Below are 21,220 nucleotides of genomic sequence, written 5' to 3' on the forward strand. Positions count from 1 at the left end.
GTGGCGTCATCACTGGGCGAACCGCAGGGTATGAACCCACCTTCAGAATCGGCCTCCGCCCCAGGTAAGGTGACGACTCTCTTTTTCTTCTTCTTAGAGGCGCTCCGACCTGCCAAAAATGAACAAGTCAGGTAACGAATACGTAAGGAATCCCCAAACAGTAGCCAAAAAAAATTTTTACCTGACGGGCCGTACTGTCGGAGAAAGGCAGCCCAGGTGCGGCACTCCTCCGCATTGGGTATTATTCTTCCCACCCACGGTTTAATGTCATCAACGAGCTGGGGTGGAGAGGCCCTCGCTGCGAATAAAAAAGAGAGGAAAGAAAAACAAAGGTCACAATGGCCTTATAGTCAAAAGCGCAAGCGGCACTAAAATTTACAAATAGAAACACTCATGTTCGGGATTCCATTTTTCCGGGAAACCCTCGGGACACCAGGTGCTCCGTCCTGATGTAGAAATATTTACGCCAAAAACGGCGGTTGGGCTTGTCATCGGCTTGAACAACCAAGCCCTTTGCGCCACGACCTTTCAACTGCAGCATGGTACCCCTCAGGTAGCCAGCGCCGAACAACTGCAAGAGGTGATGGACTGAGACGCTGCACCCAGCCCTGGCCGCATAGGTGGTCATGATACGGCACACCTTCAAAGTATAAGGAGTGAGCTGGGCCGGGCACACATTGTAAAAACGGCAAAGCTCCTCCACTAGAGTATAGACTGGAAGGTCGTAACCGATCAAGAACGGGTACTCGTAGAAGGCGCAATATCCAGGCCGGTGCACATTGGCATGATCCGTTCCGCCCGGAACCATGTCCACATGGTCCGGAATACGGTGCGTCTCTCGCAACTCGTCTAAATGGGATTGAAGCAAAACGATGTGCTCCCAGGGAAGATCAGGGCTTTTAGTCGGAAAATCCCTGCGAACGTGCATCTCCTTCGGAAGGACGTTGTCTACGCTGAGAGGAACAAGGACCTTCTCCGCCTTTTCCCCTTCACCACCAGAAGATGGCGGAACCCTAGACGGGACATTATCCTTGGCCTTTTATTATTTTTTCCGCGTTTTGCCATGATAATACTACTTGAGGAAACGAAGCACTGACAAAAGGAAGTGTGATTTCAACAGATGTGGGAAAGTCCTTCACGAAATAACAGTTATAGGAAAGAAAGGCAAAGGGATGTATCAGAAAATACTTTTCAGAGGTTTGAAAGTGGAATCAGATCAAACCTTTCTCATACTTATAAGGATAAATTGCACAGAAATCGAAGAGTCATGATTCAAAACGTGCGCCGGAAACCAAAACGTCATTTCATCCTCTGGACCGCCTTGGGGGCAAACATAATGATGATGCATACAGGCAATGAAATCATTCCAAAAAGGAAGCCACGCGTCAGCGGCTCGACAGCGTCAAATGTTTCACTTCATTCATATTGCCGCCCCCGGTCGAGGTCAAATTCTTCCAAGACGAGGTTCGCATTTCCGCCCGCCGAAGACGCCCACCAAACGCGTCTCCAACGAGCAGAGGGACTAACTGTATAGGGTCAAATTTGACCCTCAGTATCTCTACTCCAGTAGGCGCGCCCAATGAGTGTACGCCGACTAAACGTAGCGGGTACGACTCGGCCGTGAGGACCAAAGCAACATCGTTTAGAACTCAACGTCTACACTAGGGAGACGTTACCTATCTCTGTAACTTTTTGATTCTTTCGAGGAAGGTCTCCTATTATATAAAGGGGACCTCCACATTGTAAAGGGCATCAGCTGATCTAATACAACTCTCTCCTTTTCTGTCTTTCTCTCTCTATATCTCTACTTCTGACGAAAATATCTTATGAACATACATTATCATCTTTGCAACACTAGATCTACAACAATATTATCATCTTTGCATCTCTAGGTTTATTATATTTGATTACGATTTACCCCTTCTCTATTTTTTGATTATTTTATCGCTTACAGAGTATATCGTTAACTTTTGAGCCAAACAATATGTACTATGCTTCATAGTGTATGAATAATATCTTAGATGTCAATAAACAAGCAACATCCAGCTTATAATAATAAGTAAAAAGTTCCGTGGAATATGACACTCAACATATTGTTTCCACGGCTCGAACACATCACTTCCTGCTCATATGCCAACAACTTTAGGAATTACGACGAGGTTCACCATTCTTTATCCATAACCAACTAAGATTATTTTAGCACTATAAAAAAGTTAAGACAACATCCCACCAACCTACCAGCTCTACTTAAACATACAGTTGTATATACTTTTAGAACTATTAATTAAAGAATAGAAAAGGGACAAGTAGCTAGCTTCATAACTTCTTTATGCAGCTTAACTATTTATTTCAAGAACTATATTAACAAAATCAGGGAATCAGTTTGAATCATTCATAAGCTGATATTTTAAGTATTAAAAAACTACTGAATCTAGTTTAATGAGATTTGGCTTGTATTACAAGGGATACTTGAGTTACAATGTCAGAAAACAGAGAGAAATTGAGTAGTGATGATTAAACCATATTTTAATATTTATTTAAAGAAACATAATATAAGGAGCTGGTGAGAGGTAACAACTATTTTCATAAAATAAGTCAAGACATTATAATTATAAAAAAAATAAAAAAATAAAAAAAAAGAAACATAGTATGAGGACAGAAGGGCATTTTATTCTTTTCACTCTACTCATTAATACACACAGCCACCTTTTTAATTTGTCTGTCTCACAACTAAAACAACAACAGTTGGCCAAAAAATTCTGTTGTTTTCACTTCTTTCTTAACCTGTCCTACTGTTCCCTCCCTTTCCCTCTATCTCCCTCTCTGCTTATCAAAAGTATATCTTTGTTCTTGCCCGCTTAGTCAATTGGCTGCATCTCCAATTTTTTTTTTGCTGTGAATTTCATCAGTGATGGTTTCAATTTCTGCTTTCTTGAATTCTACAGGTATTATACTGCATCTTTTATACTTTTGACTTTTTCATCAAAAGTAGCTTCAGTTATGCCTTGTTTGATTCTTGTTTGCTCTTTTCCGTGACTATTTGTCTAATTTCTTGTTTTTGAGGTTTAATTACAAGTTACTATACCTTCCTTTCTCTCTTTCTTCTTTGAGGAATTTCTGATCAAATTTTACTTGAATATTGTACGTATGCTTGAAAAGAAAATAAATTCTACAGAGAACTCGTACAGTTGTTCATGGACATGGGATAATTGAATGCATCATCATCAATTTTTTTTACAATAAATTCATGTATGGTGGTGATCATTCATTGATCACCATCACTTTCTTTGTGGGATGTAGATTATCAGTTTTCTATTCCTTTGTTTTGCTTAAGGTTTGGAGACAGAAAGTCATCTCAAAGTCTTCCAGTTTTAGGTTTTCGTTGACTTTGTGCTTCCCACTGGTCTTTTGTTGGAAATTTTATATGACACAAAGGAAGACATCTTGCTGAGGTTTTTTTCTTCTCTGCACTGAATTATGGAATATGGAGTCATGGCTACTGGCTTTTAGGTATCACTTTAATTGCTGGGCTAGGTGGATTTATAAGGTGTACTTTTGTCACACAAAATTCCCTAGAAAAGATAAATTTTTGAATTGAGGAATTACGTTGTGCAAAAAGAAGGGGAGCCTTGGCGTAAAGTTACTGCCATGTGACCAGGAGGTCACAAGTTCAAGCCGTGGGAACAACCTCTTGTACAAATGCAAGGTAAGACTGCGTACAATAGACCCTTGTGCTCCGGCCCTTCCCCGGAATCCCGAGCATGGCGGGAGCTAAGTGCACCGTACTGCCCTTTACGTTGTGCAAAAAAATACAGTTTTTGGTCCTTGGTGATCCATTGATTTAAGCTATCAAGTGTGGACATTGACCCTTTTGTTTTCTTTCTCAATGGTTTTTGACATTTATGGATGCTGAATAGAAGTAGTTGAATAAACTAACCCGTGTGAATAAAACCTTCAAAATGTCCTACGATTTACTTTAATGCTCTTGTTGTAGCCCACAAAGCAAAATGTATGTGTTGTTGCTGTGCAACTAGTTAACGTAGAGTTAACATCCTAAGATCAAAACCAGCATGTTCTGTAGTCAATCCCTTTTTTTTCTTCTTTTGATTGCTGCTGGATTGTTCAAAGAGGTCATTGATCACACATGTAGGTACATTCTTGTTGGTGTCATCATCAATGAGATATTGATTAGTATTGAAGTCGGTTCTTAGCAGTCATGGACGTTGACGTAGCTTCAACATTTAACGATCAGAAGGAAAAGCTGAATACTTTTCTTGAGGTGACTTATTGAATCCATTTAGAATGTTTACTTTGCTTTTGTGCTTCTAATTTTCTAAGTTATCTCATCCATGTTGCAGATTGCCAATATAGAGAAGCAACTGTTGACATCAATTTACTCTAAAGGCCTTATGAACAAAGATGTCCAGGAATTGTATCGTAAAGCCCGTAGCAGCTATGAGAATATTATTTTAAATAATTATGCAGTAGTGGGGCTTCAGGAAGTTGAATTCTCTCTGTGGAAACTTCACTATAAACATATTGATGAGTTCCGTAAAAGGATTCGGCAGGCTAATGCTGAGAAAAGGAAAAGCGAAGCACAAGAAGGTGATTCAAGTGCTGCCCGAGAGATTGACAATCATATGGAAGGGCTCAAGTCATTTCTATCAGAAGCTACTGAATTTTATCAGGAGTTAACTAAAAAACTCAGGAAAAGTTGTGGGCTCCCTGGGGACCTCTTACTCTGTAAGAATAGTAGCAGCTCGCTTCCTCTTGTACCCATGAAGCTACCTCAATGCCAATACGCTTGTCACCGTTTTCTTATTTGTCTGGGAGATCTGGCTAGATATGGTGAACTTTGTAAGAAACCGGATGCATGTAAGTGGTCATTCGCGGCCACATACTACTTTGAAGCGTCTAGGATATGGCCAGACAGTGGAAATCCCCATAATCAGGTAGATTCTATGGTTAAATCTTGCAAGCTTGTCCGTTCTTGTTTCCTGCATCAAGGTTGAGACAGCATCCATCTTGAGGCTCATGTTATGATATTCTAACTTCGTTTGCAGCTTGCACTATTGGCAACATATATTGGTGACCCTTTCCTTGCCTTATACCATTGCGTTAGAAGTTTAGCTGTCAAGGAACCATTCCCTGACGCCTGGAACAATCTTATGCTACTCTTTGAAGAGGTGATGCCAAAAGATTCTTCTCTTATCCTCCATCCTACTTTTCTTGAGTAAAAGAAACTTGAAGTATATTATTTCCCTTTTGTTGCTTTTTCCTCTATCTTCGGTGATCCCTCTTGACTCTAGAGGACTAAAACTTTTCATTGTTTTCTTGCGAATCTCCAGAACAGGTTATCTAATTTGCATTCACTGTCCAGTGGAGCTCACCTTGATTTGCTAAAACCATCCGTGTGGTGTTCCATGGATTCTATAAACCGTGCAACCAGCGGTTCTTCAAACAAGAATATGCCAGAAGCCACTGCAACTGTTACCTCTGGAAAAGCTGATATATGGCTTCTGTTTGTCAGATTGATGAGTTTTTTTCTCGTGCACACCAGGTACACAGCATTTACCCGTTCAAGTCATTTAACCAGACAATTGAGATAGTCCTCATATATAGTCCATGGTTTCACTTAATCCCTTTCCTCCCTTTGTTTCTTTAGTTCTTCATGGAGGAAGTTGACTAGTTCTGCTTGATTTACTAGCCTGCTTGTTTAACCTGCTTAAAAATGTGCATGTTTTCAACATTAATTTCCAAGTATAAACATTGCACTATAGGCATTATATACTGGAACTGTGGTTTCTAGTTGCTTTTAGAATGCTATGTTTCACTGATATAGTTACTTGCATTGCTTCTATGATTACTCCATGTACAAAATTATCAGGATGTGATTGGTTGGTGAATCTGCTTGCTTTTGTTAAACTGCGAGTCTGTTTTGTATTTATATTTTGTGAAGCGAGATTATTTTTGTCACTGATAGTTTCAGCTATTTTTCAATTTTAAATTTTAGCTTTTATATTTTTAGTTTCTTTTTGCTATTTTGGGTGGTATTCCAAAACACTTCCATGCCAAATGAAAGGTGAAACATATTGTGTTTATGTTTTACCTTCATGGTTATTCATACTTTCTATAACATAAATTTATGAAGCTGCTGCCTTTGCTAAGGAACTGCTTTTCTTAACATCTGAATCAATGGTGTCAGAATAACTGGTGTGCAGCATCTTAATTCTTTTGACACTAATTTATTTATCTGATCGACTGCAGGCTGGTTAAAGTCCATGTTATTTGAAATAATTCTCTCAACTAGTCTTGATCCTTTTGATTTCTCACATTATACTCTACGTCACCCAAAGTCTGCCTTTCAGTTTGTTTTTTTCCTTTACTATTAAACTTTTACTTCATTCTGGATATAATTTTAGTGCTTCTAGATTTGATAAGCAAACTCTAGTGGCTTCCTTCACAGTACTGCAAATCATGTCATTGATTTATTTGAAAATTTCTAAAACTTCAGCCATTTATTGAAATGCAGCTTGGAAGACTTTCAATCTACTCTTGCATCCACTGTCAGACAATTGGAAGGTCTAGTGGTAATGGATGATGATGAACTAAACGCTGCTCTAGAGTCATACCAGTTAATGGATCCATCGAGAAAAGGCCCTTATCGTGCTCTTCAGCTTGTCTCCATTTTCATCTTTATCTTCCATAGCCTGACTGAGAGTGGGGATGGAGTGGATCCAAAGAAAGATAACAAGCGGCAATCTGCTTTGACACAACTGGCAGTAGCTGCTACTTTCATTTGCATTGGTCGCCTTGTTGAGAAAACTGTAACAAGAAATAACACACAAACTTGCCCCCTTTTACCCACTGTCTGTGTGTTTGTAGAGTGGTTAGTGAATGTACTTGATAGAGCAGAAGCACATGCAAGAGATGAAAAGGTCCAGAGTGCTATGTCTTACTTTTTTGGTGCTTTAGCTGATCTTCTGAATCGGCTTGATCCTTGTGAGAACGGCCTTGCTTCAGAAAATAGTGCTCTTTGGGAAGACCATGAACTGAAGGGGTTTGATCCGTTGGCCCATGCTCACAAGTCTTTGGACTTCACGAGCCATTTGGAATGCATAGATAATTTCACTAGTAAGAGTGTGTGTCGTCCACGGCGTATCTTTTGTGCAGCAACTAAACTAGCTGACAGATCCAGTCACTTAAGAAAATGGATCTCTCATGATAAAACAGGAAAAAGATTCTACATCATGGAGTCAGAATTAGCAGATAAGGAAAAGTCAGGAGTAGCTGAATCTGGTTCGACTCTTCAGCTAAAAGGGTCTTATCAGAATAATTGTGGAATGGCGAAAGAAAATGGAGAGAGTCAAGATCACCCTTGTCGCAACAGCCAATCCATTACCACAGATGAGGAAGAAGTCATTCTTTTCAAGCCCATCACAAGACATAACTCCGCACCAATATATACATCAGGCACCTCATGCGATCAATCCTCCATCAATGTTGTCAATGGAACTACACCTTCTGATGAATCATTGCGCCGTGCCACATCATTGATTTCTGAGCAAAGCCAACCACAGAATGATATTTTCAGTTTCCGCCCGGAAAATACAAACTTGAGGTACAGCAAGCCACTCAAACAATCTGCCGCTTTCCCTGCCGGACCACCATCTCTGAGTGCTTGGGTCCTTGAGAAGGAAAGTCCAAGAAACGAGAGGGGGACAAGGGATTTAAATAAGCATCAGTTAAGCCCAATCGATGAACTAGCTTCTGAATCCTTATCTGATCTCTCCTTGAAGGAAACTAGAGATCACAAAGTTTGTTCCATGCCGGTTTCTGCAGCTATACATGATACTCTTCCTCCATATGTCACTCCAGTTCCCTCAGCTCCGTTGTTACCCGAAGATGCTTCTTGGTTTAAGGGAAACTTACCAGTTTTTCCTAACAAGAGTGCATTTGGCACAAAGGAAGGAGACGGTATTCTTGGCGCATCACCAGTGAGCGGATACTCAAGTCCATCTACAGTTCGTGGACCGCTTGATTTTGTTGCAGGTGGTACAGGCTTTATTGAGGGATGCCCACCATTACTTGGAATGAGTTCATCTGAATGGCTGTATCACTACAGAAACAGTCAGAACTTCGAGCGAGTCAGCAATCCAGTATGGCCTGTTCACTCTAATGCACCCGCAAACTATGGAAACTTGAACGCGACCAATCTTACCAGGTTTGATGTTTTAGATCAGTGGGGAAATCACTTGGCTTCTAGTCCAATGGTGTACTTGGAGAGCCCACAGCTGCATCCTAGTCCTCCCCTCGCCTATGGCGCAGAAGAACAAAGATCGGATAAACATTTTCTTGGTTACCAAAGAGCATCGCCTTATGTATGTGGCACTGGAATGGATTTGAGACCGGAGCAGCCAACACTTCTTAACTATCTCAAAGAGAGAGAACGGCAAATACCACCAGAGTCTCAATTTAAAGGTCCTAATTTCATGGGGAACTAAGCTCTATCAATACTCATAATTCAGGTATTTTTCAACCTGCATTGTCTTACGTCGAAACTTATATATAAAAATGAAGTGCGGCAAGACGAACTTTGTAAGTGTGAAATCTGTAAAATGTATGTTTTTGATAGGTTGTGCGCTGAGAAAGTGCTTTCAAGAATGTTGTAACTTGTAGAATTGTTGAAGATGAACGCGCTTTTCTCATTTTGTAAAGTTATCTTGTGGTCCGGACCTTCCCTGGTTATCGGACGACTTGAAGAGCATGAGCATACTTCTGTTAAGTCGACGTATTTCGGTAGGGGTGTGCATTCGGTTTTCGGTTCAATTTTGCATTATTAGGTTTTGGTTTTAGAAAAGTGTAATCCACTCCGAACCAAAATAAGTTTGATTTGGTTCAATTTTTCTCTTTCCGGTTAAAATTTTTTCAGTTTGGTTATTCGATTATGTCATAAGTATAAGATAATTAACATAATCGAATATTTGTATTTTATGGTGAGAAAATAAACTTTATAGAGAATGAGAAGTAATAATATTAAATCTCTTAAATATAATTTTTAATATTAGTGATGGATAAAACTTTAACAAAATAATATTTTAAAATAGCATGTCCAAACATAAAAATTCAAAATCTAAATCGTAATTCCAATTCAAAGGAGAATAATTCGTGCTTGAAAATATTTAAACCTGGACAAACATGGCAAAATGGTCTCCTGGCCACTTAAACTTGTACCTAATTGTCAATCCGGTAAACAAACTTATAATTTTCTTATTTAAACACCTCAACTTGACGGAATGAATATTAATAAACAACTTTGACTGTTCACTATGCTTATGTGACAGTGACATAGGTAATATGGATAGAATGCATGCCAATCACGCATAAAATGCGCGTGAGTACAATATTTTGATTTTAGAAAAATACTAAAATCAAAAGGAAAAATTAAAAAATGAAAAAGAAAAGGGAAAAAGCACCCCGTTGCCCATCACTACTCGCCTCTCCCCTCTTTCTTCTTTTCATCGGTAACCTCTCCCCGGTTATCTCCCGTCAGTCCACATAAAGAACTAAAAAATTATATGTGACCATTTGAGTTTTTGTCTCGTCATCTTTCTCTGAAAATTAAGTAATTACAACAAAGGTAGCAGCCATTTTTATTTGTTAGAGAGAGCTAAATTAAAGTAAATGCATGAAATAGAATTAGTTGCATATTTTTAAATATTTAAAGAAATAAAAGGCATGAAATATAATTAGTCGCATATTCAAAATAAATTAAAGGTATTTTTACTTTATTAATCATACTTGATAGGGTAGGTAAATAAATGATATTCAATAATCAACATGGTACCCTCACATTGTTCCCTTCTTAAATACTTTCACCCTATAGATTACTAGGAAAATTGACATTTGATTTGTAAATTGATCTTGGTTGCCAACCGTCTGGAATGACATTCGGCGCAGTGACACTTTGCTTTGTTTCTGAAGTAAGTCTCAGGGAAAAAGGAGGTTTCTGTGTGTCTGGTTGTATGCCAACACTCCAAGTTGCCCCAATCATTCGCTGCATCAGTACCCAAGTCGAATTGCTTGTTTGGATTTCAACTAAAGAAAGGTCACCATCTCCATCTACTGCTTCAGATGTAACTGCGAAGAAATTAGGATTGGATCCTTTGTCCACCTTAAATAAGATATCTGTGTTGTAATTACATGCTACCCTGTATGATTTAATAAAAAAAAAAAATTAATGCATTAGCGGGTGTTCCTCAAAAGGAAAATAAGAAAAAAAATTCAATTTATTGCTTCCTACCCCACCCCCACCCCCCCCACCCCACCTCCAAAAAAATAAAAAATAAAATAAAACCTCTGTATGAGATGGAACAAAGAAACTAACTTTTAGTTTTTGTAGAACAAACTCACCTTTGGTAAAAAATTGAGATTCTTCCTGCATTGTATAATTGTGAAGCTTCGCCAGACTTTGCCAATTTTCCAAACGCAATTCCACTTATATCGAAGTGAACCGGATCATTATTGCATGCTCCTGGGCACTCGTCAGTAAGAGTTACTGTTATTGGATTACCTGAACAATGCGGATTTTGGTCTTGGGTGCACAACACCTGAAAAACAATATCGATCATATAGAGATGGCATACATTTATGCACGAAACTAAAATATTCATGCACATTCTCTCTTTTATTTTAGAGTTTAATTTTCTTGTCATCTCATGCAAAACAAGGTACAATTATTCTAAAATTATAAATTTACTAGATGTAGCGGAATTAAAAATCATGTTTAGTGGATTCGGAAAGATCTAAAAATATTACATTCGGAATGGTACCTATATTTTCTCTTATAAGGAGATTTAAAATTTTATATATTTTATAGTTTTTTTACCCAATTAACATATATACATACATACATACATACATATATATATATATATATATATATATACATACATATATATATATATATATATATGTATATCACCCAACATACGTTCTCTACCCCCCGGATATGAGTAGGGTCTGCGTACACACGACCCTCCCCAGATCCCACTTATGGGAGTTTACTGGGTTGTTGTTATTGTTGTTGTTGTTTTACCCAATTTATGTTATATAACTTTCTAACAAAGGAAGTTCAATTGAATTTCATTCATTTTATGTGGCACCGCCACATAAAATATGTTTACCTGGTAGCATGCACCACATCCAGAGCCTTGCTTAAAAAGAGCTTGATTTCCCGCCGTGATCATTGCATTGTAGGGAGCACTTGCTATGTCATTTTCGAGCCCACATGCTCCACCTAGAACAAGAATAGTAAGAATAATTTCTGTTTTTCAATCATTTTGCCCTAGAATCATTAATAAAATATGTAAAATCAAGACTATATTGGTCAAGCCATTTCGATGAACATTTGTCTACAAAATTCTATTCGTATAATTTTTTCTCTATTATGTAGGGGAAGGGAAGAGAAAATTGATAAGGGTATTACAAGAACAAATCAAACTCTCACCAACAAAGTGAAATTCAGATAGCTAGACAACAACTGAACTATTAAAATTTACCTTCAAAATTGTATTTGAAACCTAAAGCAGGTTTCATTTAATTTTAATCTAGTATGCCTATTACATAAGTCTTATGAAAAAAGAGAATAGAAACAAATGACATTTCAAGATATTACCACTCCCAGGACTAGTAGGATTTTCATAAAAAGTTGCAACTGCTTGTGAATAACCGCTTGGTTGGCAAGAGGAAAATCTAACCAAATACGAGCAAAAAGCTACAATAATCCAAAGGAAAAGAGATTGAGAGAAATTTGTAGCCATGGACTAGTAATTATATTTGATTAACTAAGTGATGCTCTAATATTTTTTGCTAATTGCTTATGCTATGCCAAGTTAATTGGTACTATTTATAGTTAAAAATAAATATTAGTTAGTTGAGGATATTATCTATGAATAATGAATCATTTTGCCAAAGTTGAGAATATTAACTATGAATAATGAATCATTTTGCCAAATTTAAGGATATAAATTATGAAAAAAGAACTATTTTACTAATTTAAGGTAAGAACATTATTGCCTCACTATTTAATTTGTAGATATGTAATGCAGGATTATAAAGCAGGCGATTGAAAGATTACTACATCTCATGATCATGATTGTCATCATCTCTTTAATTCTTTTATTTCTTTTGTCATATGCCAACTAAACACCATAAGATTCTGGGTCTCTATTATCACAGAACAAGAGTCATGTAGTAAACATATCGAAATGCATAACAAATAACCATAAGTTGAGTATATCAAAAGAAAAAAGATATTGATTAATAAATATTTGGCTTAATTTTTTAAAATTATTGAGCTTTTTTTCAAAAAGAAGCATTTTTTACAGTGATAAACCTCATTTTTTCTTTTATAACAAACATTGCTACCTTTATATAACATACTCATTTAATTGATTCGGTGTTTGATTAGAGTATATGAATAATTAATCCCAACATAAAATTTTACTGTCACGATCCAAAATTCAACTAGTCGTGATGGCACCTAACTCAACCCGCTAGGTAAGCCAGTTAACAACTATCCAATTTCAATGAAAATGATAAGACATTTAAGTAACGAAATATCTGAAACTTATACATTCCCCAAGAACTGGTAGTATAAATCATGAGCTTCTAAGAATAGAATTTACAAAGCTGGTATGAAATGAATACATCATCTGTCCAAAAAGTACATAAACAGAGTTCTCATGAATCTAAGGATACCATGAACAAGAGACAGCTACAACCGGAACGCAGGTACGTCTTCAGGTCAAGCTCTCGTCGAACACAACAACATCATCAATCAACATCTACACAATCGAGCTTTTGCAGCAGATTATGAAAAGGGACTTGGAGTGTTCTATGTTATCTTCGGCTTGCAGTGTAGCATTTGGAGGAATGAGGGAAAATGACTTTCGATTCGTAGAGGAATTTTTAGAATAGGTGTACCAGTTGAGGATGCGAATATGCGCACAAGGAGGGTATGAGATGGTTCGTGGGATTTGAGACAGCATGGTCTCGTGATATAAGGTCACTCAGGATGAGTGTGAATTTGGATTTTCGTGATGTTTTGAATGAAGCTATTATTATTCCAAAGGCAAGTCTAGAGTAAATTAGAAGAAGTCGGATCGGTTAGCAATGGTTGGATTGGCATGATGGTGGCAGTGATCAGTTCCTTCAGCGTGTTAAGTTACACATGTGCTTTGTGGCGGTACATGCGAGGCTTGACGGCCGCCGTAATTAATTTTATTGGGAGGCATTCGAGTATTATGGCCTGTTATGTGTAGATGGATCCCGGAAGAGTTATGGTAGTTTAGACCACTACTTGAGGTCGGTATTTTTCACGGATATGAGAATTCAGTGACATTTTTTCATGGTTCTCTTGAAATGAGTTAAGTAAAATGTTTCTATATGATAAAGTGTTTACCCTATTAGTGGTTCGGGATTTATGATGCAATTCTTGTATTCTTGCGCATTGTCATGATTAAGTGCAGTGAGTAGCGTGGGAATTGGAAGTTGAGGATCAAGGTTGCGGTTCGGTGTTGACAAGAATGTCACGAGCTCGGATGAGCGAGGAAGGAATCAGATGGTTAGAGCCAGCTGGTATTGTCTTTAGCGCCACCTGAGATCGGTGTCTTGTGTAAGAGGCTTTGAGTACTGATTGCGGATTTTTGATTTGCTTCATAGTGTTAGTGTGGCCGGTGGAACTGTGGAAGTTTGTTCCAAATTTGACGGATATTCTTGCGGGTCATGGGAAAAAGGGTTATTGAGGATCCTTGAAAGGTTGTTAGCCCAGTGCGGTACGATCAGAATCGGCTTAAGGTCTGTGGATGGATCTATAGGTGAGTGTGTGCTCTATATTGGGTCGGAGGTGTTCATTACAACATAGCGTTGTTTACAGAGGAGTACTCGGGCTTTGGATGTTATTTCGTCGTCGGCTAATTCAGGTAATACTATATTATGCCGTGTGGTTTGTGAAACGGCTTGATTAATTGCATATGTGTTGAGGTTCCGCGTAGCTATGGTGTTATATGAGCAGGATGACTCTCGAGATGCAGGTCATTTATTGTTCCTTAGTCGTGCTTGAGTTTCGTAGCTTATGGCACTATCCGTCTCCCCAGGGTTTGTATTATGCACTTCGCGTGCTAGTGGTTGATATTCGGTATTTCACAGGTATGAGCATTTTAGCTTGGTAAGTATTTCCTTTATAGATTATTATAGGTGGATCGGGTGGCAAGCCGCCACGGGGATCATGTGTGGATTGGATTGCACGCCGCAACAGAGTGATGTTAAGTAATAGTTTCCTATATCTATTACTGTGTGTTTTGCTTCTCATATTCTGAGAAAGGTTCATAACACCTTTTTGGTTGTTTCAGTTAGTTACATGGGTTGAGTAGTCCTTTCCAGAGTTCATTTTTTATGTATCACAGTCGAGGTTATGGCTTGTTAGCACTCTGTGGCATCATATGAGACTTTTTGCGGTGTCTGAGGTGGCTTATCGCCTGAGCAACTTGCGAGATTATTGGACCTGGGATAAGTGCGATCAGATTTATATGAGGCACATTAAAGAGTAAATATCAATATTCAGTCCAGAATGAGGTAGTGGTTCTTGCCGGGAGGAGAGACTCCGTGAATTGTGATTCGGTATGAGTTTCTACACATCTCTTCTATCGTGGCAGTATTGCGAGAGTTGGAATAGCACTTATATGCTTCATGAGGTGTGTTGAGGGCATCGAATTTGTAGAATTTCGACTATTGGCTTCAGAGAATGATATTATGGTCACATGAATTATGCGGTGCATGGTGTGAATTCGGCAAGGGTGTGCCATCATGTTTTGGTACAATGTGTAGTGACTGATGCGGTGTTCGTATGTTGAAAGCGGGCCTGGTGGAAAATTCCGTATGTTGGAATTTGGCTCTAAGGCTAATTTGACTAAACAAAAGGGGAATCTTCAGATTTGCTCGAGCAAATGTGCTCAACTGAGTTGTGGTAGCACGGGTAGGTGCACGAGGTGTTAAACAGTAATTTCAGACAACTCCAGCGCAGTTCTTAGCACGTCCGAGGACGGACGTATGTTTAAGTGGAAGAGAATATAAAGACCCGACCGGTCGTTTTGAGCTCTAGCACGTCATTCGGCAGTTTGAGGCCATGAGTAGCTTCACTTCAGGCATTATGACTTGTACGCGTGGTCGAAATTGAATTTCGGGAAGTTCGGAGTTAATTTAGAAAAATAATTCTCGTTTTGGATTCTTTAAGTTGAAAGAAATGATTAAGGTTTGATTTTTGAGTAAATGACCTCGGAATCGGGATTTGAAGGTTCCAATAGGTTCGTATGATGATTTTGGACTTAGGCGTATGTCCGGATCAAGCCGCCTATTGTGGAAGTTGGCATTTTGGAAGAATTTTATAAATTTGGGTTGCAGTGCATTTCAATGTTATCGATGTTCGTTTGGGATTTCTAGTTTGGGAATAGCTCTGTATGGTGATTTTGGTATTGGGAGCGCGTCCAGAAGTGGATTCGGAGGTGCGTGGGTCATTTTGGGGTCATTTGGCGAAAGTTAGAAATTTGAAGGTTTTTGAGAAGTTTGTCCGGAAGTGGTCTTTTTGATATCGGGGTCGGATTCCGATTCTGAAAGTTGGAGTAGGTCCGTAATGTCGAATGTGACTTGTGTGCAAAAGTTGAGGTCAATCAGATGTGAGTTGATGGGTTTCGACATCGAATGTAGAAGTTTGAAGTTCTAAAGTTCATTAAGCTTGAATTGGAGTGAGATTCATGATTTCGATGTTGTTTGATGTGATTTGAGGCCTCGAGCAAGTTCGTGTCATGGTTTGGGATAGGTTGGTGTGACTGGTCGGGGTCCCGGGGGCCTCGGGTGTGTTTCCGATCATTTTGGGCTACTTTGGATGCTGATTTACTAATGTCTGGTGTTGTTCTTCACGTTCGCGAGGATCCTCTCGCGTTCGCGAAGAAGGATTTGGCTTCTGGGATTTTGTTCTTCGCGTTCGCGAAGAAGGAAATCTCTGTTGCATAGGTCTAACTTTGGAGGCTCAAATATTGCAATCTATAAGGAATTTGGAGATGATCCAAAAATAAAAGTTGTAACCCTTTGTGTCTAGTTTTCAGAAAAGTAAACCATTTAGCATTTGAATTTGTGTACAAAAAGATATGTCTGGTACACTACAGGCTGTCCAGGAAGATGAAGAAGAAATTTGTGTTGCACACGGCTGACTTTGGCAGCTTATATCTCGAAGTCTACAAGGAATTTGGGAGATGACCAAAACATAAAAGTTGTAGATCTTGGTGTATAGTTTGCAAAAAGTTAAACCATTTGTCATTTGGAGTTTTTTTACAAAACGTTATGACTATTACACTAAAGGTTGTCTGAGAAGAGTTTGGAAATGGCTTTTGAGAATTTTGTTCATCGCGAACGCGATGGGAGGCCCGCGAACGCGAAGAAGGGTTGCCAAGCAGTGTATAAGTTTGCAAAAACGAGTTTGGCTCATTTCATCTCATTTTCTCCATGGGAGACGACCTAGGAGCGATTTTGGAGCTCCATCTTCATTATCTATGTCAAGGTAAGTGATTCCCACCTATTGCAAGTTAAATACTTGGATTATATATAGATTTTAACATGGAAAATCATAAAAAAATAGTAAAAATTTGGGGTTTTGGTAGAAAACCTAAAAATTGGTATTTTTGGATTTTGACCACGAATTTGGGCATGAAATTGAAATTAAATTATACATTTGAGTTTGTGATGTTATGGGTAATGTTTATCTTTGAAAATTTTCGGAATCTGAGCACGTGAGCCCGAGGGTTGATTTTATCGACTTTTCGAGCAGAGTTGAAAATTATTATAAATTGGATTATAATAAGTATTGGAGTATATATTTATGGATTTGCACATTTATTGACTAGTTTTAGATCGTTGGGCATTGGTTTGAATTGTTGGAAAGGCTTGGGAGCCGGCTATGGAAGTTTGTAGCGAGGTAAATCTCCTTTCTAACCTTGTAAGAGGGAATTAACCCCATAGGTGAACTAAATTATTATGTGCTTCTATTTGTGAGGGCTACGTGTGCACGAGGTGACGAGAGTCCGTACGTAGCAACTAGCTATGCCTATGTCCGGATAGTTTTAGGCTTACATCATGCCTTGTTGATATTGTTGTTGATTTATGTTTATTGTTTGCCTTGAGTAGAAGCGAGATTGAGTTATCTTATTAAATGTTTTGAAAGGAGTTGAAATTGAGGAAAAATTGGGAACTTAAAAGTTTTCATTTGAACTTCGTATTTTGAAAGGAATTGAGGAATACTATAATAACTTAAGAAATCTATGTGTAACAGTGTCGCAAGTATGATCACGAGCGGGGTAATTCCTTAAATGTATGTATGTATGTATGTATGTATGTATACATGGATCAGGCTGCACGCCGCAGCGATATAGCGCTTGGGCTGTAGGAGCCCCTCCGGAGTCCGTACACCCCTAGTGAGCGCTTATATTTATGGATCGGGCTGCACGCCGTAGCGATTATTATAAGATATCTATTGAGCGTGAGTGCTGAGCGTGAGAGCTGATGGATGATAGTTGAGTCACGAGTGACTGAGAGGCTTGCCCGAGGGGCTATATATATGAGTGATGTTATGCCCAAGGGGCTTGTTTTATGAAAATACTATTTTCACTCTTCTTATTACTGAGCCTCTGTTAAAAATGTTGAACAAATATTTTTACGACTTTTCATTGAAACTGAAGTTTTTACTAGATGTTCAGAATTTAATTATTAATTTGATCTTGTTATTCCCACTAAGGTTTTTATGTTATGATATGTATATGATTTTAACTGCTCGTCACTACACTCAACCTTTATTTATAATTGTTACTTACTGAGTTGGCGTACTCACGTTACTCCCTGCACCTTGTGTGCAGATCCAGGTGCCAGAGCATCCGAGTGAGAGTCGTTTCTTGCCTTCAGAACATTCCGGAGATTGCAAGGTAGCTGCATGGCGTCCACGACCCTGCCTTTCTCCTTCCTATCTTTTAGTATTTGTTTTTATCAGACTTGTCTTGTAATGAGTAGACAGTATCAGACTGTATGTTAGTGGCTCGTGACTAGTGACTCCGGGATCGGCCAGTGTTGGATGTTTTGGCATATTTGTTTCCGCTTGTTTGAAATGTTTAAACGAAAGAATTGTGATAATATCTAATTAGTAAATGAATTAAGAAAAAGACCTTTTATGTTTTAAATGTTGAATCGCCTGGCATAATACTGCAATAGGCGCCATCACGACCGGAGGTGGTTTGGGGTCGTGACACTTTATTTTTAACCGAGATTGAACAAGTATATTTTGGAAGTTGACAACATATGGTTGTTAGAAATTTTATAAAATCAATTGAACCGATCTCTCAAAGTTTACTAAACTAAAGCGGAGCATTTTACTTAACATGGGACGAGGTATGAGTCACGGACGTGGGTCGCAAGCCCCATGTATATTTAAATATTTTAATTTATAAATTAATAAAATAGCATATAACCACAAAAAAAATATAAAATTCATTAAAAGTAAATTTAAAAAAAAAACTCAAAGAAAATAAAATATCTTGAAATTTGTATAGATATAAATAATACAATAGTGTTAAATTTACTATGAGATAAAAATTAACTCCAACATCTTATCTTTCGAACGATTAAAAAATCATAACATTTTAATTTTTTTATATCAAACTACACAATTTATCTCTCTAATAGCTAATAATCAGTAAACATCATCAAATTTGTAATTTAATTATTGCTCTTTATGAGTAAATATATAATTGTTTATAATAGAAAAGTTATAAATTTTCGCTATTCAAATGATATTCCATCTTCAATGTTCTCAATTGGTAAATATGCAATACTTTGGCTCATTATTTTGAGTTACTCTTGATCTTCATATTTCCATAGAATAAAACGTTAATCATTTGTTTAAAGATTTTTTAGGGTCAACAGTGCTTATTAGGAAATTTGACTCATGATAGCATTAGGAACTGGTAGGCGAGTTCTGAACGATGAGCGTTAGGCGTATCTTGGATCCACAGACGGGCACTTGGGGCGCAAGTCTCAGGACTAAGCCCCACACGTGAGCCTCAGTGCATTTTAATAGTGTCCCACCTTGAGATGAACCCCATGACGAGTCCCAATAAAGCCTTTTAAAACACTGCTTGAAATATTACTTCAATTTAAAATAAAGAATTTTTAGTTGGAAAAATATTATGTGAGGACTATTTCAAGTAAAATAATGAGCTTCACTAGAACACTTTAACTTCTTCTTCTTTTCAAATAAATTTTATGTCCAAAAACAAGCATGCGATTTATCTTTCTCTCTTTTGTTTTCATTCTTTATTTTTAGTTAAGAAGTCAAAAAATAACATCTTTATACAAATAGTTGGTCATATTAATTGTTTACTTTTTTTTAACCATATACACATATAATACATAAATTGTGCATATATTATATCTCACCGGCTATTTTTTATTTAAATGGTCGGGTGGGCAGCTATTTGGATTAATTCTTCAAAAAATAACTGGAATGGGCCTGAGTTAGTTTGGGCCAAAGTGTAGCTATCCAGTCCAGTACTTAATGGTCCAGTAAATCTCAATGATACCATGGATAAAAGCCACCTGGCTGCTTAGAGTTTTAATGGTATGGATGCGTATGAACTTTTCGCAATTTTTTTAGAAACAAAAATTAACAAATTTATACCTTAACAATATTTCTATAAAAAAATATGTTTAGAAAAAAAAATATATATAAAAATATATATGCATTAATTTTCAGCGAACCTAGAAAGACTAAACAACCAAGAATGTTGAAAAAGAAAAATAAAATCAGTAACACAACTAATAGAAGAAAAATAAACGTACACAACTAATAGAAGAAAATAAACTTACTCCACTTTTTTGATTTTCAAAATCGTTCCAATCATATGTTATTTTATTTATCTTTTGTCATGAAATAAATGAGTAAAATGACGCACTAACTTTACAGTCCTCAGTCTACTATTTATTTATTTTTGTGAAAGAAGCCAAAGGGCGTATTAGCTAAAAAAGAATATTGTCACAAAATTCAAATGCATCCAAACCCTTAAAACGCTAAGTAGCCAGATGACTTTTATCCACGATATCATTGAGATTTACTGGACCATTAAATACTGGACTGGATCCTTTCCCGTGTTGAACAATAACAATAGTTTTGGCTGCTACACACATCTGCAAATAAAAATTACCTTATTTTTTTAAAAAATAAAATAAAATTATCTTGATTCATAGGATAAGATAACTTTGTTCTTCGATAGATGTAGTTTTTCGTTCCCTATTTGTCATTTAATGTATTTCCATCTTAGAATTGTCTTTTAATTCAGCCTCATTGACTGGATTAAACTCAGATTTATGGCTATGGTATGTTTATTCATCCTGTATGCCAATGAATCATCAACATCATAAAAAATAAAATTGAGGAACTAGAATATTTTCCCACCCACAAACGTAGTTTTGTCAGTATGTTTGGCCCTATGAAAAGTCAAAACCCTTTATATGAAAAATGATTAAGCACTTTGTATTACTATTATAAATTTGTATTACTTGTATATTACTAAGCTGTTTAAAAGATTTATGTGTTGTCTACATTTACATGTCCTATCTATATTAAGTAACTCAAACAGATCTTCTCCTTCATATAATAGGAATTTTTTAATTCAAATATTGACTATCTATATTAATGTGCTGTCATGACTAAGGGATCGTAAGTTAGTCTGATATTAATGTTGGACTTTAAGCCATTGGGTTTTAAAGTAGAAGAAGTGTGAATTGGAAATGGAGGGAAATAAAATGGAGGGAAATTGAAAATTTGAAGAAGTGAACTTTTGTCTTGCACTTTGTCTCTCATTGGTGAGGGACAACCACATTTGTGTGCTTATATATAGAATCACTTCTTAAAGCTCTTAAAAGGAGTTGAAGAGAATGAACCCTCACGTCGTCGTCGCTCGGCTCGGCTTCGACTTTGGATTTGGATTTATCAAATGATTGATCAATAAGATTATTTTTGGACAAAATTTATTAAATTATTTAATAATTAATTAAATGCCAAATCACTGCTGAAAATACGCGCGACCGCGGCAGGCAGCGTATTCTTCTGAAAAGACACCTC

The 21,220-nt window shown here is 37.4% G+C and overlaps 2 protein-coding genes across 3 annotated transcripts; one reads left to right on the top strand and one right to left on the bottom strand.

Moving 5' to 3' along the window:
- Positions 1-2,731: 2,731 nt before the first annotated feature.
- LOC109213176 (protein SMG7L) lies at positions 2,732-8,940 on the top strand. 2 transcript variants are annotated; one of them, XM_019376932.1, is made up of 7 exons: positions 2,732-2,945; positions 4,151-4,279; positions 4,359-4,952; positions 5,064-5,186; positions 5,349-5,560; positions 6,533-8,528; positions 8,636-8,940. In XM_019376932.1, the coding sequence occupies exons 2-6, from the start codon at positions 4,217-4,219 to the stop codon at positions 8,502-8,504; spliced, it is 2,964 nt and encodes a 987-aa protein (XP_019232477.1). In that variant the 5' UTR covers positions 2,732-2,945; positions 4,151-4,216; the 3' UTR covers positions 8,505-8,528; positions 8,636-8,940. The 2 variants fall into 2 exon arrangements, with proteins under 2 accessions (XP_019232477.1, XP_019232476.1); XM_019376931.1 differs by having other exon boundaries at positions 6,533-8,940.
- A 916-nt stretch (positions 8,941-9,856) lies between these two features.
- On the bottom strand, positions 9,857-11,822 carry LOC109213175 (putative expansin-B14). Its single transcript, XM_019376930.1, has 4 exons — positions 11,678-11,822; positions 11,187-11,299; positions 10,414-10,610; positions 9,857-10,211 (listed from the first exon to the last, which is right to left on the bottom strand). Exons 1-4 carry the CDS (start codon positions 11,820-11,822, stop codon positions 9,881-9,883), a joined length of 786 nt encoding a protein of 261 aa, XP_019232475.1. The 3' UTR covers positions 9,857-9,880.
- Between the last annotated feature and the right edge of the window lie 9,398 nt (positions 11,823-21,220).

This window comes from Nicotiana attenuata, unplaced genomic scaffold, assembly GCF_001879085.1.
Source record: "Nicotiana attenuata strain UT unplaced genomic scaffold, NIATTr2, whole genome shotgun sequence".
Lineage (NCBI taxonomy): Eukaryota > Viridiplantae > Streptophyta > Magnoliopsida > Solanales > Solanaceae > Nicotiana > Nicotiana attenuata.